The 27,031-nt window shown below is 59.7% G+C and overlaps 1 protein-coding gene across 1 annotated transcript in view; it reads left to right on the forward strand.

Annotated features, from left to right (window-relative positions):
• DIS3L2 (DIS3 like 3'-5' exoribonuclease 2) overlaps positions 1-22,716 on the forward strand; it is a 382,925-nt gene extending 360,209 nt beyond the window's left edge. Inside the window, exons 15-21 of the mRNA XM_007462755.1 lie at positions 15,661-15,844; positions 16,483-16,569; positions 19,346-19,493; positions 19,868-19,998; positions 20,167-20,271; positions 21,501-21,602; positions 22,236-22,716. Coding sequence (XP_007462817.1) covers positions 15,661-15,844; positions 16,483-16,569; positions 19,346-19,493; positions 19,868-19,998; positions 20,167-20,271; positions 21,501-21,602; positions 22,236-22,388 — 910 coding nt within the window. The 3' untranslated portion in view covers positions 22,389-22,716. The remainder of the gene's footprint in view (positions 1-15,660; positions 15,845-16,482; positions 16,570-19,345; positions 19,494-19,867; positions 19,999-20,166; positions 20,272-21,500; positions 21,603-22,235) is intronic.
• Positions 22,717-27,031: the final 4,315 nt, after the last annotated feature.

A 27,031-nucleotide genomic window follows, 5' to 3' on the forward strand; every position in this document is an offset into this window, starting at 1 on the left:
TTGGCCTCCAGGGTTCCCCGGGCCGGGTTTGGTGGCCCCCCCCCCCCCGCCACCGCCTTCCCTCTTGACTTCAACAAGCAAGAGCACAAGAGGTTGCTGCTGCCACTGTGCTTTGTTACAAAGCGAAGCTGCCCATCCACAGGGAGAAGCCTGCCCTCCTGCGCGCCCTTCCCATCCAGGCCAGACCAGGTCTCCATAGAGGCCTGAGGCCAGCGCTGGTCCGAGCCCTGATAAAGCTGAGCTCATGCCGGGGAATCACAGGAATCTTCAGGAAGCCCTTATATATTCAGAGTTGCGTTACTTGCCAGATGGATCATTTCCCACTGCCAAACTTTAGAAAGTGACCCCTTGGAAATTCCTCAGTGTGGAAGGAAGGGCCCTGAGGACGTCTGCCCACGTGCCTCGTGGGCAGGGGATGCATTTGCCAGTTGTTTCCTAGCCCAGATCTAGACACCTTTCCTTTGCTTGTCTAGCAAACTGTTGGACACCTGCTAGTGCCAGCTACTGGGCAATGAGAAGGATCCTCCCCCCCCCTCCCCGAAGCGCACAGCCCACAGAGGAAGACAGATGTGTAAGGTAACATTCACAGGTGGTGACGAAGGCCATGGTGGAGGTGTGCACCCTGTCTCTGCATGCAGTTGGCAGTGGGCACCGCCCTGAGCTGTGCTCTGCCTGTAAGGTGAAGCCAGCAGCCAAGTCTTTGTGTTATTGCAGAATGACCAGATGCCAGTAATTCTGCAACACCCAAATGTGACCTGTGAGGAACTGGGCTTGAACTTCACAAAGATGTGCTGGGAAATGGACTGGCATAGACACCTCTAGCCAGGGAGCACGGTCTCTGTCTCCACAGTGGCTATGGGAGGACGGCCACAGCCAGGTGACCGCACAGGGCCCTGCAGGGCACTGGGCAGGGCCTCCTCCCAGGTGGGTTCAGCTGGGCTGAGGCCTCTGCCAGGAAGAGCAGTTCTCACCCTGAGGGAAGCCTGGGTGGAACGGGCCGGTCCTCCCAGTCATGATGGCTGCCCAGGCCTGGCCTGAGCCACCTATGACGAAGCTCCCAGAGGCCATTGCTGACGCAGAAATCTGGTCAGCTTCCCAGGCGCCTAGAGAACTGTCTTAGAGCATCTCTAGGTCCTGGAAAAGCAGGGCTCCCTGTGCATCCCAGGCTGCCCTAAAAGATGGACTTGGCCTGCAGAGCGGCAGCTCAGGAAAGTAGAACCGTGGGCTCCATTCAGGCTTTGACATCCACTGGCCTTGCCGTCTGACTTACCATCAACCCAGCCTAATCCAGGTTCTTCTGGCCTTGGATCTAAGGTGGAGTTGAGGGTGGCACCTGGAAAGGGCTGAAGTCTTCACACAGCCTGTATCTGAGAGCTTCCATCAGTCCAGAGACGCAGGGGTAGAGGTGGGGATGAAAACCAGCAGTCTCCTTGCTCGCCCCTGCCACCCCTCCCAGTGTGCTCGCCCCTGCCACCCCTCCCAGTGTGCTCTCCCCTGCCACCCCTCCCAGTGTGCTCGCCCCTGCCACCCCTCCCAGTGTGCTCGCCCCTGCCACCCCTCCCAGTGTGCTCTCCATCTCACCGGAGGGAGAGCCGGTGCGCCCTGGAGGTTGGCTATGTGTGTGTCTAGGCAGGGACATGATGATGCTGGGGAAGCCCAGAGGCTCTGGATGGGAACAAACCCATTTAAAGCACTCTGAACCTGGTTCATAAAACTGTGGGTCAATATTTTAAGAGTCACATAACTAACGAAGAGCTCTGCCAGACTCAACATACCGCATCCCAGTGGGTGATAAGACAAGCGTTAGTTCAATGGAAACAGCCCAGGAGAAGAAAGCGTTTTTTTTTAAATCTGCTACTTTTCATATTTAGAGTGAGGTGGGCTGCTCTGGACAAGAGTATTCATTTATCAGGTGACCGATACATGAGCCCCAGCCATACTGTCACACTGTGTTGGATCTAAGTGATGACTGTCTACAGGTAAGGAAGAATTTCGTTAGAGCAAATCAGTAGGTCCCATCAGGCTGGCAGAAGCTGACTCAGGTTCTGTCTCTTGAGTTCACATGCCTGCCTTCCAGCAGGGAACAGCTGAAGGGAAGCTGCAGGAACCCCACTCCTAGGCCCTTCTCCTGGGGGTCTCTGCTTCCACCCCCCAGAACAGTCCTCCTTCCCTCTTTTCTGTGGAGCACCAAGCAAATCATGTCTCTGATGTGCCTCGTTCATTCCATTCCCCAAACAGGCATTTGACATTGCGGCTCTTGGCCTGTCTAAGCCAGGTTGAACAGCACCTACACGTGCCCCTGGCCCTGGGACACAGAGGTGGACAAGGCCTGGTCCCCAGACAGGAAAACTGGCCTCAAAAGAGACGGTCGCAATCCAACAATGAGTTCTGGGGCTAGAATCAGCCCAGAGGACCATGGGCCAAGAAGGGTGATGCCTGAACTGAGCCTTGAAAACTCAGCTGTGACTGAGTGGAGGCAGGCTAGGGGTGGCAGGTGGAGGGAGCAGCCTGGAAGCCCCAGGGGGGTCCTAGGAAGTGTGGGTGCACGTCACCCAAGAGGAGGCCCAAAGAGAGATGCCAGTTTCCTCACGGCTGCCGGGGGAGCTGGGCTGAGGCCAGCAGCAGGTCAGTGAGACGTGCAGGGGCCGAGGGAGCTCCAGCCTTTGATGCAAGAAGCCAACCCACCCTTAGCCCAGCCCCTCTGAGGGCCCTTTACACTGTCAGGGGCTGGGCAGTTCTGACAGTATGGAACTCACCAGGGGAAACAAAAAGGACCAGAATTCTTTACCCAGCTCAGAGTTCAGTGAGAAAACACCCTCTTGGGGCAGACTAGAACGTCTTGTGTGAGGCTTGCCGAGGTGTCTCGGCAGCTCCTAGGGCAGGCTTCCAGACCAAGATGTCTAAGGGTCGAGATGGCCATGGCCCCGAGGACGACTCTCCCCGCCCTTCTGACCCACTGAGTAGCGTTCGCCAGAAAGAGGTCCACAGATGAAAGAGGCAGAACCTTCAGGTCTTTAGCTGGCGACAGGAGAACTAGAGCAGTAAACGCAAATGTGCTCAGCCCCTGTGCTCATCCCAGGGGCAACACCAAGACACAGAAGGAGGCCAGAGCCCCAAAGGCAGATGGGAGGAAGCGTTCACATGGGGAGCTGGCGGTGTAGGGGTAAGTCCTATTCCTGTCCTCTTGTCCGCTGAGCCGGAGACAGGCAGAGGTTAAACCAAGGGCTAAAAATAAGACCTCCAAGGTTACAGAAATGTCCCAGCCCAGCCAGGCCTGGAGGTGGGCTTGCATGTTTGCTGGCCCAGTATGGCCAGCCTCAGACGTGGGGGCAGGGAGCCTTGGGGAAAGGCGCTGTCCCTCTGAGGTTGCTGGGCAGGTGGCAAGCCAGGTCGAGATGAGTGACCTCGGCTCCTCCGCTGCTACAACCCTTGCTGAGGGCGGGAGGTGCCCTTGACAGTCAGGAAGGAAGGGCAGTAGTGACACAGCAGACCACCACGGGTGCTCGGCCCCCGGGTGCCAGCGTGGCCTCAGGGCAGGCCCTGTGTTGACCCCCTGCTGTCAGCAGAGCCCTTGGTTGGGTGCTGCTAAGGAGACCCTGCTGTCCAATCCTTAGAAAGCTTAAGGCAGGCGGCACAGGATCACCTGAGGAAGAGCAGTGGATGGGGCACCTGGTGTCCTCGCTCTGTAAGCTTAGGGGAGTCACATGACCCCTCAGAGCCTCCCTTTGCTCGTATGAACAATGAGGGGTCTAAGACTTGTTGTGAGACTCAGAAGGGCCGGCAGTGGCCAAGCACCTGGCATTGGGCCCGCACAGAGACCCCCCAAAGGCATCTGCTCACCCGGGCCAGACTCGGGCCAGCTCCCCACTCCACAGCGAGGTGGACAGGGGCTGCACCCCCAGGCCCGTTTCCTCCTCTGTGTAATGGAGGCGGCAGGATCCTCTCTCTCTCCCTCTCCCGCAGTTGTAATGAGGGTCACATGGCTACCATACGTGCAAACAACGTAAAGCACCATAGAAATGTTAGGGATTGGTCTTGCATGAACCAAGCAAAACATCGCAGATAAAAAACATACTTAGGAGTGCCTACTGAATGCCAGATACTGTTCCAGGCCCTGGGAATCAAGGTAAATGGAGCTGGCTGAGCCAGCCAGAGCAAGGTTAGTGGGGGACAGGTGGGAATGGTGGCCCATAAAGAGTTGGGGGTGGGGCTGGAGGGCAGCCTGGGCCAGTAAAGGAATCACAGGTGCAGGTGAGTGGAGACCCAGGTGAGCAGAAGCCAGAACAAGGCTGCAGCGTGAGAGAGTAGGATTTGTGTCAGCTAGGAGCTGAGGGGCATAATCAAGAAAGTATTTGACAGTGCAGTTCTTGGTCTCTGTCTGGGCCGAACAGAGCAGAGGGCTGCAGAGCATGGAGAGCCGGAAAACCCTCGCTGGGACCCGCAGCCCAAGCCCCAGGGCCTCGAGCACTAAAGACTCGTCTTCAGCGATGACCGGCAGTTCTGCCTCGGGTCCAGGGTGAGAAGGAAGGACTGACATTTCCCAAAAGATTTTACAAGACATGTTGTCTTCAGGGAAGCCGATCCCACCCACGTGTGTGGCTAGAACTCTAGCCCACTCTTGGACCTTTTTCACAAAGCCAAAAAGGGCGTGTCAGGGTACGAGGAGCCCCACAGGGGCCTTTGTAGCGACCGGAAACACTTGCCCAGTCTGCCCAGGCAGTTTCCTAAGGTGGTTTCACAGCCAGGTCCCCCTGCCAGTGCGCGTCTCGCCTGCGCCTTCCACTGGCCCATCTCTTCCCGGTGGCGTCGGCGCAGGTGCCCGCAGGAAGTCAGTGTGTCGGGGCCTCCGGCTCATTGCTGCAGCCTCCACGGGGCCCCCCCAGTCCTGCAGGCCCCGATCGCACGTGTGCCCTGGACAGACCCCCACCCCCACCCCCAGTGGAACTCTGGGCCTCCCACAGAAATGCAGAATCCTGCAGGGCTTGCTGGAGGCGGAGTTGTTGTGCCGGGGCATGGTGGGGGGAGAATGTGGAAACGCAGATTCCCTCTTTACGGCAGAGGGGCTACTGACCTAAAGAACTCGGATTCCCATTCTACCCATTCCAGAAACCCCTTTCCTCCTGGACACATTACCCTTTCCTCCACTTGCACCAGGTAGGCCTGGCAGCCCCTCTCATCACAAGTTAGGGGTAGAGGACAGACTTCAGAGTCAAAAAGCCCAGTCTCCAGACCACGGCCCCTGCCACACGCTGGCTCTGTAATCTACATGGTCACCATCCTTGGCCTTTCAGACACTCGGTTTCCCTGTGGCAGATTAGGCCTGACACGCCCCTTGCCGCGCAAGGTTTTGTGAGGATTTGATGAAATCACGTGCCCAGCCTGAGACCAGCAGTGGTTCCTATTTCCCTGCAGCCTTTAATGGTCGTACAGCTGGGGCGGCGGCCCTGCCCAAGGAGAGCCTGCTCCCCAGCGGCAGTGAGGCCAAGACTGTCTTGGAGGTGAGCGAAGCATGCTCTAACGTGCAAAAGCAAAGGAGCTTGAGTTCCCAAGGACACGCGTCTCGTCCTCTCTCACCTAGCTGCCTTTTGTAGCGTGTGTGTATGTGTGTGTGAGAGGGATGGAGAGAGAGAGAGAACCTGTGTATCCCACAACACCCTTATCTCTCGAATATTCTCGTACCTAAAGCCTAGCTTCTAAATCACAATTGATCTCTGTCAACGTCAGTGATGACCCACTGTGCTGGCCCCCACTGCGCTTGCCCAGGCTCTGTCCATTATCCAGGGCTGCCGAACCGGCCTCCGCTTTGGGGCTGGGGGCTGAAAGGGACACCAGCCAGGGAGTCCACCTAGGGCAGATAAGCCACTGGGGGCACCACAGCGGCTCCCAGAGGTGGCGGGGCTTCTGCGCGTCTTGACCGTACCTCCTCTGGTCAGCGGTTCTAATTCCAGTTGGACAGCAGCTAGAAGTGGAGAAAGGCACGTGTGTCAACACCGTGGTGGAGCTAGCAAGCCCTAATTACCCAGCTCTTCAAGGCCACACGGCACAAACTGCCACCTGGTTCTGCTTAGGGGGAGTTTTCTGCCACGAGCGCGCAGGTCTGCCCGGTGCCTCGGAGAGCAGAGCCCTGAACCTTGGGAAGGGAGCGAGGCTTCTCTAGCTTCTTGACGCCGACAAAGGGCTTTCTGCCTGTCAACCCAGCTCCCAGCAGTCCCCTCCCCACTCCCTACCGCAGCTACTGGGCCTCCCTTTGGCAGGGCCCGAGGGCCTCTCTGAGCTGGAGCCTCTAGAGACGTCCTTTGAGGTAGAAAAACAAGTGGCTGAAACGTGCCTCCTCGCTGCAGCTGGGCCCCGCCCGCTGAACCTATAGAAAGGCCCTGGAGTGGATTCGGCCTCCCAGAAGAGGAAACCTGGCTCGGCTTCACCCTCAGGGCCTGTTAGAGGCCTTCTCCTCTGGGGCTTTCCACGCCTGTGAACTCGGCCCCATTCATTTCCCTGTGGTTTCATGGGAATGTCCAAAACGCTCAGCAGGTTGCAGTGAGCCCAGGGGGAGAGGGGTCAGCGCGAGGCCCGAGCGGCGGCTGGAGCACCCTCCACTCGGGCCTGCAGCGGGGTGCCCGCCGGCTGTGCATGGGCGCCCTTCCGTCAGTCTTCTGCATTTCCTTTGGTGCTCCCCCAACCTACCCACCCACCCGGGAGACTGCCTGCCTGCGGCCCCCTCCCTCCAGGCCGCCCCTTTCCGGCTCTGGCTACTAGCCCCGCCCTGGCCTGGGAGAGCGCTGCGCCGTGCTCCCTTCCCATCCCCAGCAGCTTCCGCTGTAGTGCTCCTCCGGCCACTGACTTCCCGTCTCACCGGCTCCTGGGCCCTTGCATTTTCCACCGCACTACACGCAATTAGGGGCTGCGGGGAGAGCAGCGGAGGGTGGCCAGTGCCTCCGCTCCCGCTGGCTGCTCAGCTGCAGAGAAGGGGCCATGCCCGGGCGCACAACCCTTGTGAGAGGCCCGGCGGCTGCCTTCACGGCCAATGCGAAGCCCAAGGGCTCCTGGCCCACAGTGAGGATGTGCCCAAGTGGGGAAAATTTAGTCTTCAGAAGAAATGAATTTGAAACTGGCTGGGAGCAATTCTTACCAAATTTCCAAGTTAGCAGTTTTCACCGAGAGCTAATTGAACAATCTCTGTAAGCGACCTAATTCCATTTGCAGGAGGTTTCCGCAGAGTTGCGAGGAGTGCCCTGGTGGCTGAGGGCAGAAGAGGCTGTTCTAAGTCTCTCAGTTGGTTTTGATCTTTGAAAATGTGTGCATTTTCAGGTTTGGGCAGCAGCCGTGCCACTCTGCCCTGGCTGCCTGGCTCCCCAGTCACTTCCAAAGCCACGTTCTGAGTGTTCTGGGTATGGAAAGGCTGGGTGAGTTTCTCGTCTGGTTAGCCTGGTAAAATGGATCTGGAGACGGAACATCCTTGGAGGCTCAGCCACTCTGGCCAGGCAGGGTTGAGAGTGTAGGTGCAGAGGAGCGGAAAGGCCGAGGGCCGGGGCCCTGCTGTCGGCACCACGCTGGGCCGAGACCCCGCTGCCGGTGCCAGCCTCATCCGTCGTCTCTGGGAGTTCTGTGGGAGCGCAGCGTAGCCCGCTTGGCTTGGCCAGCCCAGCGCTGACCTCAGTCTGGACTGTGCCTGCCCCAACCCTGAGTCGGCCCACGGAGGCTGCCCTGTCCCTAGACCGTATTCAAGGGGCCTCTCTTGACCTGACAGGTATGGGCCCTTCTCTTCTCTCCTGTGCCCAGTGGACTTGAGAAGACAGTTTTAGGGACAGTGCCTCGGGTGATGCTCCGCGGTTACCTGCGAGCTCGTCACACACGGTCTCCCCTGGGGTCCTCCTTCAGCAGAGGGAGGCCCAGACAAGCCTCCTCCTCTCCACCCAAACCTCTTGGGCCAGCCTCCCCTGCTGGGAGCTCACAGCTGCGAGGATACATAGCCTCTTCCCTGGGTAGCCACTTCCTGCCGGACGGTTGGTTGGTCTGGTACTGACCCCCAGCTTCTTTCCCATTAGCTCCTTTGCCTCTGAAAACATAGTCAGATCTTTTGGAAATTTAAAACAGCAAAATCAGAAAACAGTACAGAGGCCCTTCTCACCCTCTCTTCAAACTATTACCTCTTTCACCAACAAACGTATTGAGAGGAGTCCCCACTGGACCGCCTCCCTCACCCTTGAATCTTTGGTCTTCGGAACCAACTTCCCCACCCTCAGGGCTGTGGCCGCAGGCTCCTCCTTGCCGAGTCCGGTGGCCTCTCCAAGGTCCCCCTCCTCAGCTCAGGCTTTGCACGGGGCACAACTGCCCAGCTGGAGCTGTCTCCCTCTTCTTAGGCCATGTGGGCTCCTGGGCCACCTCGTCACCCTCTGAGGTCCCTCCCTCCCGCTCCCAGAGCCTCACCTTGCGTGCAGCTCCGAACTCGGGCCTGCCCTGGCCTTTCTTGCTGCCTCTGGCTGCAGCCTGCAAGCCCTCAGATTCGTCAGCTACCCCCTGACTGCGCCAGGCCTCTGGTCCCTGTGCCCCACTGCCACCGTGTGCTTCCCTTTCATGGCCGTCCTCATTCAGCAGCGCCCCCCCCCAGCTCCCCCGCACAGCCCCCATCCTGGAGTCTGGCTCCCCAGGCCCCGGAGGGCCGTCCCTGCCCTCACCTCGTAGCCCTCCTCCCCCTTCCTTTGATTCCTTATTTTCCGAATATGGCTGATGCTTGTTTTTCCCTCGTCCACACCTTTGCTCTTTTATCCCTTTCATGTGAAGTGTTTCCCTCCTCTTGGCCATCTCCTGAAACTGGTCTTAGATTTGTGGGTGTATCCCCACACACACACAAGGCCGGGGGCTACTGGAGGGCAGGCCAAGGCTTCCTGGTGGCAGCAGGGCCCGGGACATGGCAGAGGCAGCAGGGTGTCAAGGTCACACAGACTGGTGGCGAACCCAGCTGCTGGTTACGAGGTACAGGGCTTGGGCCTGATCACCTTTCCTTTCTGCACCTTAAGCTTCCCCACACATTAGAAAGGGGTGGAAGCACCTCCCAGGCTGCAGGAGGATTTAATGGGCCACACCTAGGCTGTCGCCTGTCCTCTGTCGCAGGTGCTTGTCTCTTCCCTCTCTCCCTGCACCCACCCACAGCAGCAGCTCCGAAAAGGTTTGAGGCTGAGTAAGTGAACAAACGAATGGCTGGAGGGGGGTTGGGTAAAATGACAAATACCACCAGCTTGCTGTGAGCGGGCACAGGTGCTCTGTAGACTCGGGGGTTGAGCAAAGAGCAGGGGAAGAGGCTGTAGCTTCTTTCTCGGTGCTTGGGACTGATGTCAGCTTCTTAGGCAGAGCTTTATGTTTTCAACAACCTCTAGCAGCAAGTGTTAGGGGTCAGAAGTATATGCGGGAGGGGCCCACGCAGAAAAGGGGCTTTGGGGCAGGGCCCCAGCCCTCTCAACTTCTGAGTGTGCACCATCCTGGGAGTCCTTCATCGTGCACAGATTTATTGAGCGTCTGCACTGTGCCAGGCCTCGCACTGGGCCCAGGGTAGGCGGCACTGGGTGAGGAGGGGAGATACAGCCTACGATCAAAGGGGTGATCACAGCAGTGTGGGCTAAGTGCTGTGATGGGATAGGAACGGGACACCCAGGAGGCACATAGGAGCCAGGTGGGCACCTCATGCTGCCTCCCCAGAGGAAGGAACATCTGAGAAAAAGAGATGGGGGGAGAGTGGTGTAGGATTCCAGGCTAAGGGAACAGCAGTGCAAATGGACAGAAGCAAGAAAGAGCCCCAAGAATTCAATATGGGGACTTCCCTGGTGGTCCAGTGGTTAAGAATCCACCTTCCAGTGCAGGGGACGAAGGTTTGATCCCTGGTCGGGGAACTAAGATCCCAAATGCCGTGGGGCAACTAAACCCGCGCGCTCAGGAGCCCACACGCCACAACTAGAGAGAAGCCCGCAGGCCGCAATGAAAAAGATCCTGTGGGCTGCAGCCAAATAAATAATAAATAAATAAATATATTTTTTAAAAGAGTTCAATATGACTGGAGTGTGAGGGTTAGGGGGGCAGCGAGAAGGGAGAGGTGACCCGAGCACATGACAAGAGGCGGCCTGGAGAACCTCGTTTTACTAGGAGGTGGAACTGTCCTGAGGACAGTGGTCGCCCCTGAAGGGCTTCAGGCAGGAGAGGGGTGTGACCATCCAGATTTGCCTTTGAGAGAGAAAGCATCTCTCTGGGTGTGAAGACTGAAACAGCAGGGAGTGGCTAGAAATAGGGAGGCCAGTTGCTAAGAGATGGAGGCCTGGACAGAGGTGGAGGCATTATGGCGGGAAGCGTCTAGGATCTTGCTGTATTCAGCCCAGACCCTAGGGTCGGGGCACCCAGGCCAGACACTTGCGCAGTATGCATAATAATAATGTAATATTTATTTCAAACGAGGCACTCGTCTATCATATGCCCATTTTCTTCAGGTAAATAAATTGAGATTCAGAGAGGTTAAGAAATTTATCTGAAATCACACAGCTAGCGAGTGGCAGAGCTGGGACTCAAGGCAAGCTGCTGAGCTGGTAACGACTAACCTCTCCTCCTCTCCAGTTGCCCCGGCTGTGCACTTGCAGCAGGGAAGGAGGGGGGTCAGGACACGTGAGGAGCATGCGCCTCACCATAGGACATGCCCAGCCGCCCAACCAGAGGGCCTCCTGTGGCCACGGGCACACCCAGTTTCTTCATGGACAAGGGTGGGCAGCCTTCCTCCGAAGAGGCAGACATTTTAGCCCATTTCTCTTTTAGCCACTGTCTCACCCCTGTCAGGTAGAGTGGCCTTTCCCAAACATCATCCTTTAAGATGTGACAGAAACAGTTTCAACCATCAGTGAGCAGTAAGTGCCGCATCCCGGTATCTCCTTCTCACCAAATCCTGATGCATGTTAGCATCTTAAAGGCAAAGGGATGTCCTATAATAAAAAAAATCACATGAATTAAGGCCCTAGCATTTCATATATATCTATACTTTTTTGTTAAGTAAGTAACATTAACACAGTCTGGCACACACCATTCTAGACAAGGCATCTGCTGCATGAGGAGCGTGTGTACTTGTGTGTAGCTTGCCTATGGTCTTTACCTGCCATCTGCCGGAGCAGGCGAGGGACTCTGAGGCCTCTAGGCTTGCTCACCTCCTCCCTGGGATGAGAAGCCTTCCCTCCAGCACCTGGAGGCCCAGAGCACAGGTAGGTGGTGTGCTGCGGGGTTAGTGCTGCCGAGCTTGCATCCTGGCACGGCCCCCTGGCTAGACCTTCATCTGTCTGTCGCAGCAGAGCCGGCCCAGCCCTCCAGGGTCATGGGGCCCCTGGTGGCACTGAGCTCCAGATGCTCAGCAGATGCCAGGCCTGAGACCAAGGCCCCGGCTCTGAGGATTTGGCTTGCGGTTCTGGAAGGTGATCCTGGCTGGTGGCCATTACTGAGCCCTATTTAGAGCAGTTGTCAGGCAGTTGCTGAGATCCAGCGCCCGCGCCCCTCCCCTGCAGAGGGGAGTGAGCTCATGCCTGTGCCGCGCTGGGGCGGGGGCTGGGTTATGATCAGGGCAGGTACCCAGACCAGGGAGCAAGTCTGAGGCCAGGGCAGCGTGCAGGGCTCCATCCCCGCTTGGGTTTCACACCCCAGTCGGTACGTGCAGTTTGCTCTCAGAGGACATCCTAACCACCCAGGACAGCTTGGAGCATCTCTGAGCTCTGGCTGCGGGCCTGGGCATGCAGCTCTGCCCCTCAGAGGCAGGAGGCGATCAGGGTGAAGGGGTGCTTGCTGACCGGTCAGCTGTTGGGAGCGCCTCTTCTCATCAGCCTGCCTTCCCTCAGAGCGCTGTTCACTCTCCCTGACTGAGCAAAGCCTTCAGCCCCAGAGCCGGCTTTGGCCAAGGAAAAACACACCGAATGGGAGCCCAGAGACCCCTGGACCTTGGGCCGCAGGGCTGCAGTTTATAAAGTAAGGCTCCTTCCTGCCCAGAAGTTGCTGGGTTCTAAGCTGCTCCTGCCACGTCCCAGGTCCTGCGGCAGGAAGATGCTGGGCGCCCCCTGCTGGCCTATCCGGGAACTGACCCGTGAGGAGGACCTGTGGAGCCCCGTAGGAGCGGGCCCCTTTGCTGGCCCAGATGGGAGCAGCGGTACCCACCTACCCACGCCCCAGTACTGGCCAGCCCGGCTCCCCTTCCAGATGCCCGGCCCCGTTTCTGACGGTGAATCCTGAACTCATTGCAATCTGGCTGCTGATCGCTTGCCTTTCCCTTGGCCTTCCTGTTGCCACGCTGCGTGGGGGGACCTGCGCCATCGTTGCTGCACCCTCCCAGGCACCCCAGGGCTGGACGGGCTCGGGCTCCAGGCGCTGCTCTGCTTTCTCCCGCCCACAGGCTTGCGCTTCCTCCCCGCCCCGCCCCCCACCTGGGGGTGTAAGAAGGACTTTGCGGACAGCTTGTGGGGAGACGGTCCCTGCAGCTATCCTAGGACACTAATGAGCTGTGGCAGCACCGAGGGATCGGGCTTACTGCTGTGCCACCTCCCTGTTAGGTGACACTGACATTTTTCTGGGAGGCATGGGCCGTATCTCTGAACTGTCTTGGAGGGAGGCTGCCCTCTTAACTCCCGCCCCCTGTCCTGAGGGGCGGGCTGAGACACTCAGGGATGTGGAGCCCCCAGAGGTACGAAGGGACCTGTCCAAGGTCAGCCCCTGCGACCAAAGCTTCGCAAGACTTTCAAGGTAACAGGAGCGCACTTGTTTTTCTCTCACCAGCCTCAGGTGACTCGTGGGACCGTACTGGGGGTCGCTGGAGTAGCAGCTTGACTGAGGACTGTTATCACTGCCTGGGGCTTCGGGTATCAGCTCCACCCTGCTGTCCCGTCCCTGGGTCCTCCTCCTATGTGAGATCCTGAGGCGGGAGAGCCCCTGCAGGAAATAGGAGCTAGAGCACAGCTCCTCATTAGGAGGCTCCCTGAACATTCAGTTCCTTTGACCCAAAGGGGTGGGGGTGAGGTTAGAGAGGGCGGGGCACAGGCTGGAGCCCCCGCCCCTCCAGCCCCGCGCTGCTGCTTGCCCTGCCCTATCCTGAGCTCACACAACCCTCCTATGGGGCCATGCTGTCCCCTGCTGGCCGCGCTTGCAAAACGCAGCCCAGGGTCAGCCCCAGCGTTACAGGTGCTCCCTCCTCGCCCAAGCCTGAAGCTGAACTAGACCGCAGGGCTCCAAGGAGCAGCCTGTGTGCCCCCGGCCCACAGTGATACTGGGACTGCATGGGGAGACGAGTCTGGAACCGCCCGGCACACAGTCACGTGTGCTGAGTAGGCAACAAACGAATGGCTGAATTGTGCATCTGAAGCATTTACGTAATGATGCTCTGCAGGGTCTGACCAACAGCACGCAAGGCATCAAGTCAGACATCAGTGTAGCAGGACTTGAGACTCCTCTCGAGTTGACAGGATCTAAATGTGAAAACCAAGTGTGAAGAGTCACATGGCGCTAGACTGTGACACAGGCGGCCCCAGACAGGCTGACCCTTGTCGCCAGGTACCTAATCAGGCAGTGAGTACCCAGGAGGGACGGAGATGCCCTTCAGGGAAGACATGGAAAGGTCAAAGGAGGGTGACAAATGGCAGGGATGGAAATCACAGGGCACCACGCAGCTTGCAGGATCTTAGCTCCCCAAGGACCAGGGATTGAACCGAAGCCATCGGCAGTGAAAGTGCGGAGTCCTAAACACTGGACCGCCAGGGAATTCCCAGCACCTCCCGTGTCTTGAGGCTGACGTCACGCCAGGCACAGGGTCTGCCCTTGAAACATGTTTTACTCCTGTTGGTTTGCACAACCACACTGTGAAGCACGTGCTGCTATTATCCCTGTTCTACATTCAAGAAAATAGAACAGAAAAGGTCGGTAACTTGTGCAGGGTCCTACAGCAAGAACATGCTGGAACTAGGATGTAGGCCTCGCTCAGGAGGTTTGGTGGTCGGGTTCCAGCGCATGAACTCGAGGGTTTTTAGCAGGAAGTGATATGCTCAAGGACAGGTTTTGGGGTGGGAGGCAGGATGGCCGCTTAAAAGACCGTTGCTGCAAAACCCAGCGGGGAATGAAGCAGCTCACTCTACACACAGGGCTCCTGCATGGCGGAAGGGCCACTGAGACCCGACCCTTGCAGACCTTCACCCAAGCCCTTCCCCATGGTGGGTGGTAGGCTGGGGGTCGGCCCACCACGGTGCCCGCACAGGAGGAGCTAGGAGTGCAGGCCGTGGGTGGGCCTCCTCCCGAGGCCCAGGCCGGGTCCTGGTGGTGCCTGCCCTGGGGCATTGCACAGCCCTTCTTCCTCACAGGTGGGCTTTGCAAGGAGACAGACGTGCTCTGGGTGACAGCCCGGCAGACCAGAGCCACCCCTCAGCGTGGAGGCCCAGCCTGGGGAAGGCGGGGCTCTGCCCACTCACACTCTTGTCTCCCCGCTGGCTGTTTCTTCCCAAGAGCCTGGGGAGCAGACGAGGCTAACCCCAAGCATTGCCCACACCTCCAGAAGGGGACGTTCATTTCGGGCCTCCAGCTGCTGCCAGGCCTGCCAGAGTTTCCTCCCCGACCTCTCCTGCCTCTGTGGGAGAAGCATGGGCTTGACATACAGCCCAGGGCTTCAGGTTCAGGGCTGGGAAGAGGCTCCCCTAAGCTGGGCAAGGCCCTGAGAGTCTCCCCAAGGGAGGAGGCTTTCCCCACGCAGGGCACCAGCCCACACCCACGCCCCTTCCTGGAGGCTTCAGCTCTCATACACGTGCCTGATCCACTTGTCCTCTGCGGGCGCCCTGAGCGGGACAGCAGCACGTGGGCTTCCTGCCCCAGATCAGGGGGCTAAGGGTGGTGCTGACCTCAGCACTGTGATGCAGCGTCGTCCTCTGCCTGCACACTTCTGCCCTCCCCCATCAGTCCCTGCTGCTCCCTGTGACTCTTGGCCCGCTTTGGAGCCACATCCATTCACACTCATGGACCCTGATCACACTCGGGCGAAGCAGGCCTGGAGGGTTGACTCCTAGAAGGATGGCTCTGTGGTTTGAACACCTCAGCAACGCCTTTGTCTTGTCCCAAAATGCACGGCTTTCCTCTTGCCCTCTGTGACTCTCCTGTTCATCCTCAGAAACACTCATCTTTCCAGGGGGGAAAAGAAGCCACGTACTCCTGGGAACGGGGGGCCCTGGGTCTGCGCGCCTGCCTCTGAACGCCCCCCTGCAGAGTCCTCTGGCTTCTCATGGCCTGCCCGGGCATAGTGTTTTCTTACAGCTGGACATGCCCCCAAGTGTTCTGGGAAGCTTAGTCATTCAGCAGAGATCTTTACTGAGCACCTTCTCTGGGTCAGGTGAGGTCCCAAGCACCAGGGCTACAGCGGGGAATAAGACAGGCACCATCCCTGCTCTCCAGGATCCCCATCTAGTAGGAGACCGCACGAGCTAACACATCAGCAGAGAAGAGTACAGACTGCTTAGTGCACTGAGGGGCGTGAGCCGAGGAATGAGGAGGAGGCAACTTGCAGGAACAAAGTAGATGGATGCCGGGTGGGGGGGGGGGGCAGCTTGAAGCTGAGACAAGTGTGCAAGAGAGCCAGCTAGCAGAGAAGCAGGAAAGAACGACCCCCGCGGTCCGTCCCCACTGCAGGCTCGTGGAAGAGTTCATGCTCTTGGCCAACATGGCTGTGGCCCGCAAGATCCACTGCACCTTCCCCGAGCGAGCCCTGCTACGGCGGCACCCCCCACCCCAGACCAAGATGCTCAACGACCTGGCGGAATTCTGTGACCAGATGGGGCTGCCCATGGACTTCAGCTCTGCAGGGGCCCTCAACGTGAGTGCTGGGAGCACAGGGGCCGGGGAGGCCCTGCTTAGGGGAGGAGGAAGAAGTCCTGGGAGCCGGGCCCAGCAGCCTCTGCATCCCACCAGGGTCCGTTACCCTTTAGCCAGATCCCCACCCCCACCCCAAGGGAGAGGGGAGGGCCTGGGGACAAAGCCTGTAACTCACGGGGCCTGTGCGGGGGGAGCCCGGGAGACCGAGGGAGTCCCCTCAGGGCTCAGCTGTGGGCAGGGGTCCTGTGGCCACGGATGGCCCGGGCTCGGACCCAGAGGCTTCAGTAGGGGCTGGGATCATTGGAAGCCAGAAGCTGTTTTCCACCTGGAACTGAGCAGCATGGGGCTCAGGAATCCATGGCCTCGGCTCTCATTGCACAGGAGGGAGACTGTCCCCATCTGTGCTCCAGGCCAGCTAGCTGGACATGGAAGGACTGATCTCAAGCCAGGACCCTCGAGGCAGACCCAGTGTGGGACACAGTCTGGGGGCTGCGGCCCCCCTGCACCCCACCCATGGCCATCTGAATAGGGCTGGGCCCCTCGGCTGACCTTTCCTCCCCAGGGCCAGATGATCAGTGGGTGATGGGGCCCCAGAGCCTCTCCCCAAGCCTGACTGCGTATCACATGGATTCCTTCCAGAAAAGTCTGATGGAGACATTTGGAGATGACAAGTACTCACTGGCCCGGAAGGAGGTGCTCACCAACATGTGCTCCCGGCCCATGCAGGTAAGGGAGGGCCAGTCCTCCATCCTCCGCCTTCTCCCTGGAGCACCCATGCCTCCGCGGGCTCGGAGAACCTTAGGGGAGGTTTGGAGAGGTGCCCCCGGGCAACACCCAGCACAGGAAGTCCCTGGGCTCCTGAGCTTGACCGGCTGCCTCCTGCCCAGACTCGCCTGTGGGCTCAGTTAGAGGAGACATTTCAAGCCCCGCTGCCCTGCTGCCCCCCTGCATGGCCTCTGGGGCTCTGTTTCCTGGCAGCAGGCGGGGAGCCACGCTAGGGCACATCCCAAGACTCCAGGGCCCGGACCCCACAGACCAGACCAGCTCGGGCAAGGGAATGGGGCCTGGTCAGCAACTCGTGGCCAGATGGGGACCCTGGAGGGGAGAGAGAACATTGGTCTCCCGGAGCAGCCTGCACAGGGGGGCTGTCCTTAGCCCCCACTGTGGCCTGTGGGCCCCGGGCAGAGAAGTCTCCCTGTCGCAACCGGTCGGGAGACGGGGAAGTCAGGCCGTGAGGCTGTGTCTGCAGCTAGAAGACAGGCCGGCCGCCTGGGAGGCAGACGGTGGGCTTGCTCCTGGCAGCCAGTCGCAGCTCTCCGAGGCCGTGCTTCAGCCCCTGTGGGGCTGAGCATCTTGGGAAGGAACCACCCCCGTGGACTGTCAGGTCAGCGGGAGCTGTGGATGCTAATGGGTCCAGCGGTGGGCCGCAGCCCGGCCTGGGAGCAGTGAGAGACCATTGTTCAGGGGCTCAGTCACTGGGCAGATTCAGTCTGTTTCCCAAGAGCCAGATTGTCTCAGCTGGTCACAACCAACTTGTTTTCTGAGACCTCACAGCTCTGCCAGGAATGGGACCATCAGGTCCGTTTGGGTCTGGCTGCCGTTACCCTGCCCGCCGTCACCGATGTCTGTCCCGCACCAAGCACTGTAAAGCACCCCCCATGGAGAGGGGGGGCGTGTGTCTCTGGCCACTGGGCTTGACACCACATACAGGCCCAATGGAGCTGCCGTTCCCTGCCCCCAGCCTCTGGAAGCTATCCACCTCTAAGGCCAACCCAGCCCCGGAGCTCCAAGGAAAGGAGCCCTCTCCGGAGTCACCCAGAGCCTGAAAAAGACCCGACTTCTCCTGGCCTTGCCTGCCAGCAACCTCAGAGGCCAGCCTTTGCCTGGGGATCTGATGTGAGGGAGTGACCAGAGTGACTGTGGTGCCTGGTTCCCTGTCTGTCCCAGTTCTGGGTCCTCACCCATCCCACGCTGCCCAGAGGCGCCTTCGCCACCCAGGAAGGGAGCCGGGGCCCTCTGCCCTCCTCAGCCCAGCTCGTCTGGGGAACTGGGCCACTTCTGAGAACAAGGTCCAAATATGGCTCACAGTGGAGGCTGCTCCCTCCCCCAGTGACTTACCCGAGATGTAACCCAGGGCCCAGCGGGAGCTGGAAGGGAAGCAGAGTTGGGTAGCTGAGCAGGGCACCACCAGCTGCGTCCTGGATTCCAAGGCCGTCACGCACAGAGTAACCGGAGCCGGCTGTCCATTTGTGTGAACACACGGGAGGGTGTGAGGGTGAGCAAGTGGCAAGGGAGGGAGCGAGCGAACACACGAGGGTGTGACTTTGGCTCTGGCAGAGGAGCCCGGTCACTTGCTCCCAGGCAGCTGCGGGTCCTGGATCCCCAGCCCTGAGAACTCGGGGAGCGCAGGGCAAGCGGCTTCAGGGCCCGTGGCCAAGGCTCCCAGCACAGCTGCACCGCGCCGGCCAGGCGGGCCAGGCTGTTTGCTGGGCCCCTAGAGAAGCTCAGCGTCTCTCCTTGGGCCACAGTCCTAACTCCTGCCCTGCAGGAGGGCCTTTTGAACTCAGAGCTCTGGGTCTGGGTCTCAGCACAGGTTGTCAGGGACAAGAAGGGCTGAGGCTGGGAGACTGGCCAACAGCTGCCTCCCTTGGCTGGTGAGAGGTGGAGTACTGGGGGCACAGAGGTGCTGGGGTGCGGGCGTGGCCTTCAGCAGGGCAGGGATGAGGACGAGAGGGCAGGAGGTCGGCTTAGACCAAAGACTGGACCAGGGCCAGAGAGGAAGAGCCAGGCGCCCGTTTTGCTCTGGGTGGAGGGCATCCTGGACCTTCTCTCCTACCTCCCGCTCTGGCCACGTGGTGGTGTTGGGCTTTGTGTCCTGGCGAAGTCCTGCAGCCCCCGGTCCGGCAGGCCCACGGGCTTTCTCTCCTGCTCCCCATTTCAGTGTAGCTCCCCCAGCCCTGTCCTGGGGAGGGGGCCAGACAGAAACGATCCCTCCTCCTGGTTCCTGGCAGTGACAGCCCTTAAGACTCAGCAGTGACCGGCTGTGGAGGAGGATGAGTTCCAGCCCCTCCCCTCTGCCCTCTCCCCTCCCGTCCCCTCCCCGAGGGCTTTGGTGGCAGGTCCCCCAGGGCTCTGAGAGAGGAGTCCCTTCAGCATCCTAAGGGTTCCCAGCAAGAAACACACAGCCTCTCCCCCCGGCCCACTGCATTTCCGGTCATTGGCAGAGGGGCTCTGGGCAAGACCTGCCCTGGCCCTCAGCAGGAGAGGGGCAAGGGCACCCACGGCTCCGCCCAGTCTCAAGGCAGCCCCAAGGGTCCCCTCACACAGAGCAGCCCCTGACGTCCTCGGGCCTGCCCGGCTTTGCTCGGCTGCCCGCAGCCTGGGAGGTGGGTCCACGCCCCCAAGACTGCCCCTCGTGAGGCTCTGAGTGTCCCCGGCTCGCGGAGCGCGCCCAGCCTGCGCCCAGCCTGGCCAGGCTCTGAGGCCCCGCCCACCTCCGCAGGTGGCCTTGTACTTCTGCTCGGGGGCGCTGCGGGACCAGGCGCAGTTCCGCCACTACGCCCTCAACGTGCCGCGCTACACGCACTTCACCTCGCCCATCCGCCGCTTTGCTGACGTCTTGGTGCATCGCCTCCTGGCCGCCACGCTGGGTAAGGGGTGCAGCACAGGGGGCGGTGCCAGCCTGTGCCCAGCTAGGGGCTACTCCCCCCCCAGAGTGGGTGCCCGGCGGCCAGAGGCCACACTGCCATGACTATGAAGGCCCCAAGGGGTGGGCAGCCCAAGCAGTAGGGGAGCCTGTGCCAGAACCTCCCCTGTGAGCACGTGCTAGGGGCTCAAGGGCCCTCACCGTGGCAAGCCCCCCTTTCTCGGCCCTCCCAAGCTGGGCATCAGGGAGGCCTCAGCTCTGCGTGGGGCTCCCAGGCCCCATCTGACCCGGGCCAGGGGCACCATGCTGCCCAGAACCCCGCCAAGGCCGGCACACACAGAGCTCCCGCCAGTGGGCCCCCGACCACTCTCTGCCCAGGCTACAGGGAGCCTCCAGATGTGGAGCCCGATGCCCTGCAGAAGCAGGCTGACCACTGCAATGACCGCCGCATGGCATCCAAGCGTGTGCAGGAGCTCAGCACCAGCCTCTTCTTTGCCATCCTGGTCAAGGTGAAGCCACCAGCCTGTCGTCCCTCCCCTTCCCTCCACCCCACCTTCCCGCCAGGGCACCTGCTCACAGGGAGGGCTCCAGGAGTCCGGGGCCTTTGGCAGCTGGGGTGGGCCCTGGGGGGAAACTGCATCCCCTGGCCGAGCCTTGGCTGGAGCCCTGCCCTGCAGGAGAGCGGCCCCCTGGAGTCGGAAGCCATGGTGATGGGCGTCCTGAGCCAAGCCTTCGACGTGCTGGTGCTGCGCTACGGGGTACAGAAGCGCATCTACTGTAATGTGAGTACCGGGCGCTGCCAGGGCCAAGGTTAGGGGTGCTCTGGGCAGGCAGAAGGAGCACCGAGCCGCGTCCACTTAGCACATTCCCTTCCCACCTGCCTGTCCCTGTTCCCACTGCTGGGTCTCCTCCCTGTTTCCCCAGCATCTGGGGAAACAGCCCTTGGTAGACACACGAGCAGTGACACTGCGCCCCTCGCTCAGCTGTGGGTTGTGCTGGCACCAAGTTCACCCAATGGGTCCTGCCGAGACAGCCAGCTGCGCCTGCCTGGGATCAGGGATCCAGGCGAGGGTCAGGCTTGGGCCTCTTTCCCAAGGACTTGAGCAACCAGAGATCAGGTCCATCCATAACCAGTATAGGAAGCAGGGTAGGCAGGCTCTGGGAGATTTTTTAAAGGAACATAGGGGAAGGAAAGACCAGAGAGAATGGTCCGTGGCCACTCTGGAAGCTATGTCCCCTGAAAAGAAGGAAGAGGCTAGCCCTTGCCTTGGTCCTGCCCTGGGGGGTGCTTCATTCGAGATTCTTTCCAAGGGTACTTGGTGCCAGTCTAATGCCACCTGAGGGACCTGTTCCAGCTGACCTTGTGGTTAGTGAGTCACCACCTGGCCCCTGAGCTTGGCTTTGAATTTCCCAACGCCCAGAGGACCTTGGGGAGTGCGGAACGCGGCACATAGTGTGGAATAAACATGGTATGAAAGAAATGGATTAAAGCAGGAGAGACAGAATGGAGTCCAGCAGGAATCAAGTCGGGCTCTCGTCCTGAAGTTCAGTGAATAGCATGGAGTTCAGGTCTAGATCGCCTCTGCTCACAACCCAGCCCTCAGTCTGTGCTAACAGACCCAGGGCCGGTAGGGGCGGCAGCCCTCCAGCCTCAGGTGCCCGGTCCACCTCGACCCTACAGGGACGGTCCCTGGTGAGGCAGGACAGACCCACCACCTGCCCCGAATAACACGTGGAGCCACCGGTGCCCCCCGGCCCCCGCCCGTCAGTGCAGGTGGCCCCTCAAGGCCGCCCAGAAGCTGGCCAGAGGCAAGAGGCGAGGGTGCGGGCCATCCCCCATCAAAGGTCAAGCAGCCACTGTCAGGCAGCAGGGCAGGGAGCTCCCTTGAGGCCAGTCAGAGGTGGGCCAAGGCCGGGGGCTGCTTCCAAGCACTGGGGGCCTTGCAGGGTCAGAGATTAAGAGGCGGCGCCTAGAGCCCGGGTCCTGAGGTGCAGGTGTGTGCACCCCCAGGCGCTGCCCCTGCAGTCATACCGTTTCCAGAAGGTGGGCAAGAAGCCGCAGCTCACACTTGTCTGGGAGCCTGAGGACGCGGAACAGGGGCCGGTGCAGCAGGTCAGACCCGGGGGTGGGGCAGCTTTTCCGGAGCGCCACTGGGTCCCCGTCTACCCCACTCTTGGCGAGCGCCCCCCTCCTGCCTCCTGGGCGCACTCCCTGGGCCTCCCCTCCTGGGCTCCCCCTACCCCCGGCTCCCAGCTGCGATTTCCGGCTCTACCCAGCAAGGCCGGCAGCGGCTCCCCGTCACCACTCCTTGGGCCTAGCCTTCTGGCAGCACCTTCCTTCCCCGGAATCACCCACCCCGGGGGGAGGCAGCGGCCTCTGCCTACCTCCCTAAAGCAGGGCCCTTAACTTCGGGTGTCCTTTTGAGAATCTGATGGACGCCGTAGACCTCCGACCCAAGGAAACAGCTTTTTACCTACGACACGCTTCAAAGAGCAGACCCGGACCCCAGTGGTTTCTCCCTGGCGCTGAGCGGCCCCAGCAGGCATTGCCCACAGCAGCGCGTGGCTCCTCTGCTTCGCACCGGGACCCCACGGCCTCAGCCCTGAACAAGCTCCGCTTACAGACGGGCCAGTGGAGGCCTAGGGAGGCAGAGCGAGGGACCCCGGGGCCCGGCTGGGTGGACAGCCCCCTGGGCCGCCCCCTCACCGGCACCCGCGTCCCCTGCTGGGCTCTGCTCTGCCTCAGGTCGTCAGCATCTTCAGCCTGGTGGAGGTGGTGCTGCGGGCAGAGGCCACGGCCCTCAAGTACAGCGCCATCCTGAAGCGACCCGGCACCGAGGGCCTCCTAGACTGGCAGGACGAGCAGGGCGGCCGGGACCTCGCGGAGGAACAGGACTGAAGCCGCCAGCTGGCCCACCCCTCCCCCACTCCCGTTAGGAATAGGAACTTCGGGCACCAACGCGGATTCTTAATTTGGTTTTTAACAACTCAGGGTTTTGTTTTTATTTTTTCATTCTATTTTATTTTTGCAGCTTGGTTTTCAAACTGGAGGGGGAGGGTGGGGCTGGATGGAAGGCTGTGGGCTGGCCGGTGCTCAGCAGCGCAGAGCTAGACCTGGTCCTCCTGGGAGGGCAGCGCCCCTTCTGCCAGCTTACCCACTGCCCTCCCGTGCCCAGGAAACCAGGGGTTTTCAGTAAATCAGAGTCATGGAATAAAATCAAGTGTGAGTGCTGCCTGGTGTGTGGGGCACCGGGGTGGCCAGGGTAGTGGGGTGCCCCTTGGACCCAGGACGGGGGACCTGGCCCGGGCTCCACCCGTCACAGCTGAGCTGGGGTTGCCACCCTTGGGAGCCTTCCTGGCAGTTCCAGGATGATTCACAGAGCTGGCCGCGTGGCAGATTGATGCCAGCGCCTCATTCTGGCTGATTAGAAACGGAATTAGTATGCAAGACGGCAGGCTCACCCGTCACTGCGCCGCATGTAGCTGTGTCCATCCCCACCCCAGCACTTCCTCTCTGCCGGCTGCCCCCGCCCCCACCGTGGCCCCAGGACGGGGGCTTGGGCCCTGTGCCGCCCACCCCCGCTTCCAAGGCCGGAGCTCTGGGTGGCCCTGTCCACCTTCCTTAGGGGGGAGCCAGCACCCCAGCATCTCCTGTCCCGATCCTGTGCCCTGGCAGCAGCAAGGGAGCCTGGGGGCAGAGCGAGGCCTGGCCCTGCCCGAGGGGAGGGGCCCCCAGACCGGCCTTCCTGACCAGAGACGGGCAGATGTGCTCCTGGTGGCCCTGGCCTGGCCCAGTCGACTGCCTGCTATCTGCCTGAGCACCAAGTGATCCTTGGGGACCCAGGGGCAGAGGTGGGAGGCCACCGCACTTGGCTCTCTCCCCGGCTGGTTTGACCTAAGCCTGTGCTTCTTGTTTCCCCAGCAGACTAGAGAAACACAGGTTGGCTTCCCCAGGAGCTGCCAGAAACTAGGGTGAAAACCCCATGGGGACCAAGGTCCCAGTTCCACCAGGCTGTTTCCTGGGGTGTTGGTATTAACAAGTTCACTTGATCTGATTTCAGTGAATTTTCTTCAAAGGAAACTTCAATGGAGCACCTTGTAGGAGGGCTTCGCCATGGCTGGAGTGGTGACTGGGCCTGGCTGCCTTGGTCTCGGCCACCGGCCGGCCGTGGCTCACATCCCCCCAGCACTGGGCCGGGTGCCAGAGGGGGACAAAAGAGACATCACTGTGCCCGCCCTGAGTTCCCTTCTCTCCTCCTCCAGCACCTTGACCAGCCTTCGGTCTGTCCATCCTGCCACCCCCAAGACATCCCAGAGGCTACCGTTCCCTCTCTGCTCCTGCCCCAGAGCCTTCTAGAACCAGCTATCTGGAAGGGAAATGGTGAGGGTCCAGTGGTTTGGTATTTGGATGAAGAGGTTTCTGGGTGCTTCTGCAGCCCGGGCAGCCAGGCATCCCGGCCCTGCCCTCATCCTCTCACCTGCCCGCCCTCTGAGGAGCAGAGCCCCTCTCTCCACGTGCTGTCCCCCAGGGCCTCCCGTGGAGCCTGGGAGCTGAGGGCAGAGCAGAGCCCCACGGAGGGGCGCCCTCAGGATGGTGGTGGGCCAGCATGCTGGGCCCTCTCTCGGGCAGCATGGACGCAGGCTGGACACCCTTCCTCACGGCCCCAGCGCCCCAGACCGTGGTAAATCGTAGCCAGCTTGGTCAGCAGGGAAGACCGTTGCTGCCTGGACTTGCTGGGGAAGCACAGGCTGGCCTCGCCCTGATGGCCCTAGAGCTGGGGGACCCATAGCAGCCCCGGCACCTCCACCCCATTTGACAGAAGGAGGAACTGCACCCAGAGAGGAGGTAGGTCTCTGGCCAAAGTGACACAGCCAGACTCTGCCCAGCCAGGTACAGGGTTCAGGCATCTGCCCTCCCCCAAATGCCCTGCCTGTGGGCTCAGAGCAAATGGCCCAGCGCTCTTCCCCACAACGTCAGCTGCGTCTTTCACCTGCATCTGCTCACTCAGCAGGTGTCCTTGACACCACCCGCGTGCAGGGCGCTGGCCAGACACACGTCCATGGTCCAATGAGGGAGACAGCCCCCTGTGGCCCCTCGCTCAGGGGACTGTTGATAAAGGGGGTGATGAGACCCAAATCTCATCAAAAAGGAAGCCGTGGTCGTTCCTTCAGCTGTCCCAGAGCACCTGCACATGTCCTCAAGGGGCCACCTCCGGTCGCCATGGGGGAGGGAGCCGTAGACGCAAATGATGTCACTGCAGGACAAGGTTCTAGTGAAGTTCAGAGGCTGGGGTGTGTGTTCCCAGCCGTGAAGGGTGGGTGCTCAGAAGAAGAAAGCGCCCGCAGCCGGCCCACATGGGCGAAGAAACTGAGGTTCGGAGATTCCTGACCTGAGCCGTGAAGGGTGGAGGTCACTAGGATCAGAGGGTGCCCAGAGGACGGGCAGGGAGGTGCTAGCGAGGTAGGAACGGGGTAGATCCCCACTGACCCTTATGGCAGCCAGAGAGTGTGCCCTGTGTGCTGTGGGCCATCAGAGCCCCGGGGGAGGATTCTCATCAGGGCCGTGACGCGATATGACCTTTGTCCTTCACTCATTTATCAACAGCAGTGAGTGCCTTCGATGTGCCGTGTCCTCTGGGAGCTTACGGTCAGGAGGGGAAGTCGCCTTTCTAGTGTGGCAGGTGGTGGGGACGGTGTTGATGGCAGCGGAGGAAAAGCAGTGCTGAGGAGGGGGCATAGGTGGCAGAGACGTCCAGGAACCGCCCGGGGCTACTTGTGGGCACGGCCCCAAGGCAGGAGTGGGCTTGGTCGGTGAACGGGGCCAAAGGGCCTCAGGGGCCCTGTCTCTTTATGGGACCTGCTCCCCAGCTTCTAGCCCATCCCTCCCACCTGCGTGGGTCCCCAGGAGCCACCATTCTGTACCACGACATCTCTGATGGGACCCGGGGTGGGCACCTGGCCCATTCTTTCCTGGGGTCTATCCTAACTAAAATTGGGAGAGGGTGTCACTGTCTCCCCAGGATGGTAGTCTGCAAGACATAGAAGCTCATGTTTCCAGAAAGTCACCGTGAAGGAAACAGTGTACACCAGGAGGAAGGGAAGCGGTCTCAGAGAAGGGAGACGGAGAGCCTCGGAGGCACCGGGTTTCCCGCACCGCAGGAGACCCAGCGGCGCCTCCGTGTGGTGGGCTTTTCCGCCTTGTGGTGGTTCACAAACCGTGAGGAGGCTTTCCATCAATTCCCTTCCCCCTAAATCTACTTCACACCTGGTTTCTTTCCTTTTCAACCAAGATAGGAGTCTTCCTGTAGCCTCAGGATGTTACCAGAGGGATCTTGGGTGCCCTCCCCCAGCAATCAGCAAAGCCCATCTACTGACATTGGTTGTGGTAAAGGTTTTTTCAGGGGCCAACCAAGGAGAAAGGGCAACTCATGCTCAAAAGACCCAAGCTCCCTGATGGCTTTCAGGGAAGGGGTTTTAAAGGCAGCAATACAGGGTGAGGGTTTGCAGGTACATGATCAGATTGTGGACTTTCTTCTGACTGGTTGGTGGTCCGGGTGCTATTTCAGGAATCTTAAGCATCAACCTTCTGGTTCCAGCCAGTCTGGGGTCTAAGTGCTTGTCCTCAGTAAGTAGTTACCATCCTCCACCTGGGTGGGAGGGTCTTCATTCCTGCAGAACACCTCAAAGATTTGTATCAGATGTATAGTCCTTGAGAAGGAACTAGATGTCCTGTGACTCTATTGTCTAAGCTATTGTTACTTTTCTTGCTTGATGGCTTTCCTCTGTTTCTGCATTCCCTCACTTTTCTAATTAGTAACCACTTGTGTCTGTTCTTTGGAACTCAGGGAAGGCCTAGGAGACTTTATTCCTACAAACAAGAGATGGGGGACACAGCGGGGCTTTTGTACCCAGAAAGGGCTCGTGGGTCCTGCTCAGTTTCAGTTCCCCCTTTTCTTTGATCCTCCTCAATCCTGAGGGGAACAGGGACAGGACGAGAAAGGGAATAAAGTTTTGGATGGAGACGTTCATCATAAACTCGGCAGCGGAACTCAGTTTTAGGGGGACTTGGTTTCAAGGACCCTACCTGTTCTGGCCCCTTGTCCTGTCCAGCCACCCCGGCTAAAGTGTCCCAGAGTAAACACAAGGTGTTCCCTTCAAGGCCTGCAGCCCAAATTGCAAGTTTGTGATCAAAGAAACTATTGTTGTTTAAGTTTGTTTGGGGATGGTTCATTGCACAGCCATAAAATGCAGAATATCAACAGAATAGAGCAATAAATATAGCTTAAAATTGAAAAATGAAGAAGTATGTGATTTAGAAACTGGTAAATATCAAAATTAAAATCTAAGAGGGGGGAAAATGGTTGCCTCGGAGATGGGAAACTGCAGTGAGGGAGACAGGAACCTGCTGTTTTGTTTTATTGTAACAAACCTTATGGATCTATTTGATACTTTAAACTACATTCATGTATAACTTGGATAAAAATCAAAACTAAAACTAAAAACAAAATTTTTTTTCCTTTTTTTCTTTCTTTTTGCTTAGCA

The sequence above is a fragment of the Lipotes vexillifer genome, unplaced genomic scaffold, assembly GCF_000442215.2.
Source record: "Lipotes vexillifer unplaced genomic scaffold, Lipotes_vexillifer_v1.1 scaffold860, whole genome shotgun sequence".
Lineage (NCBI taxonomy): Eukaryota > Metazoa > Chordata > Mammalia > Artiodactyla > Lipotidae > Lipotes > Lipotes vexillifer.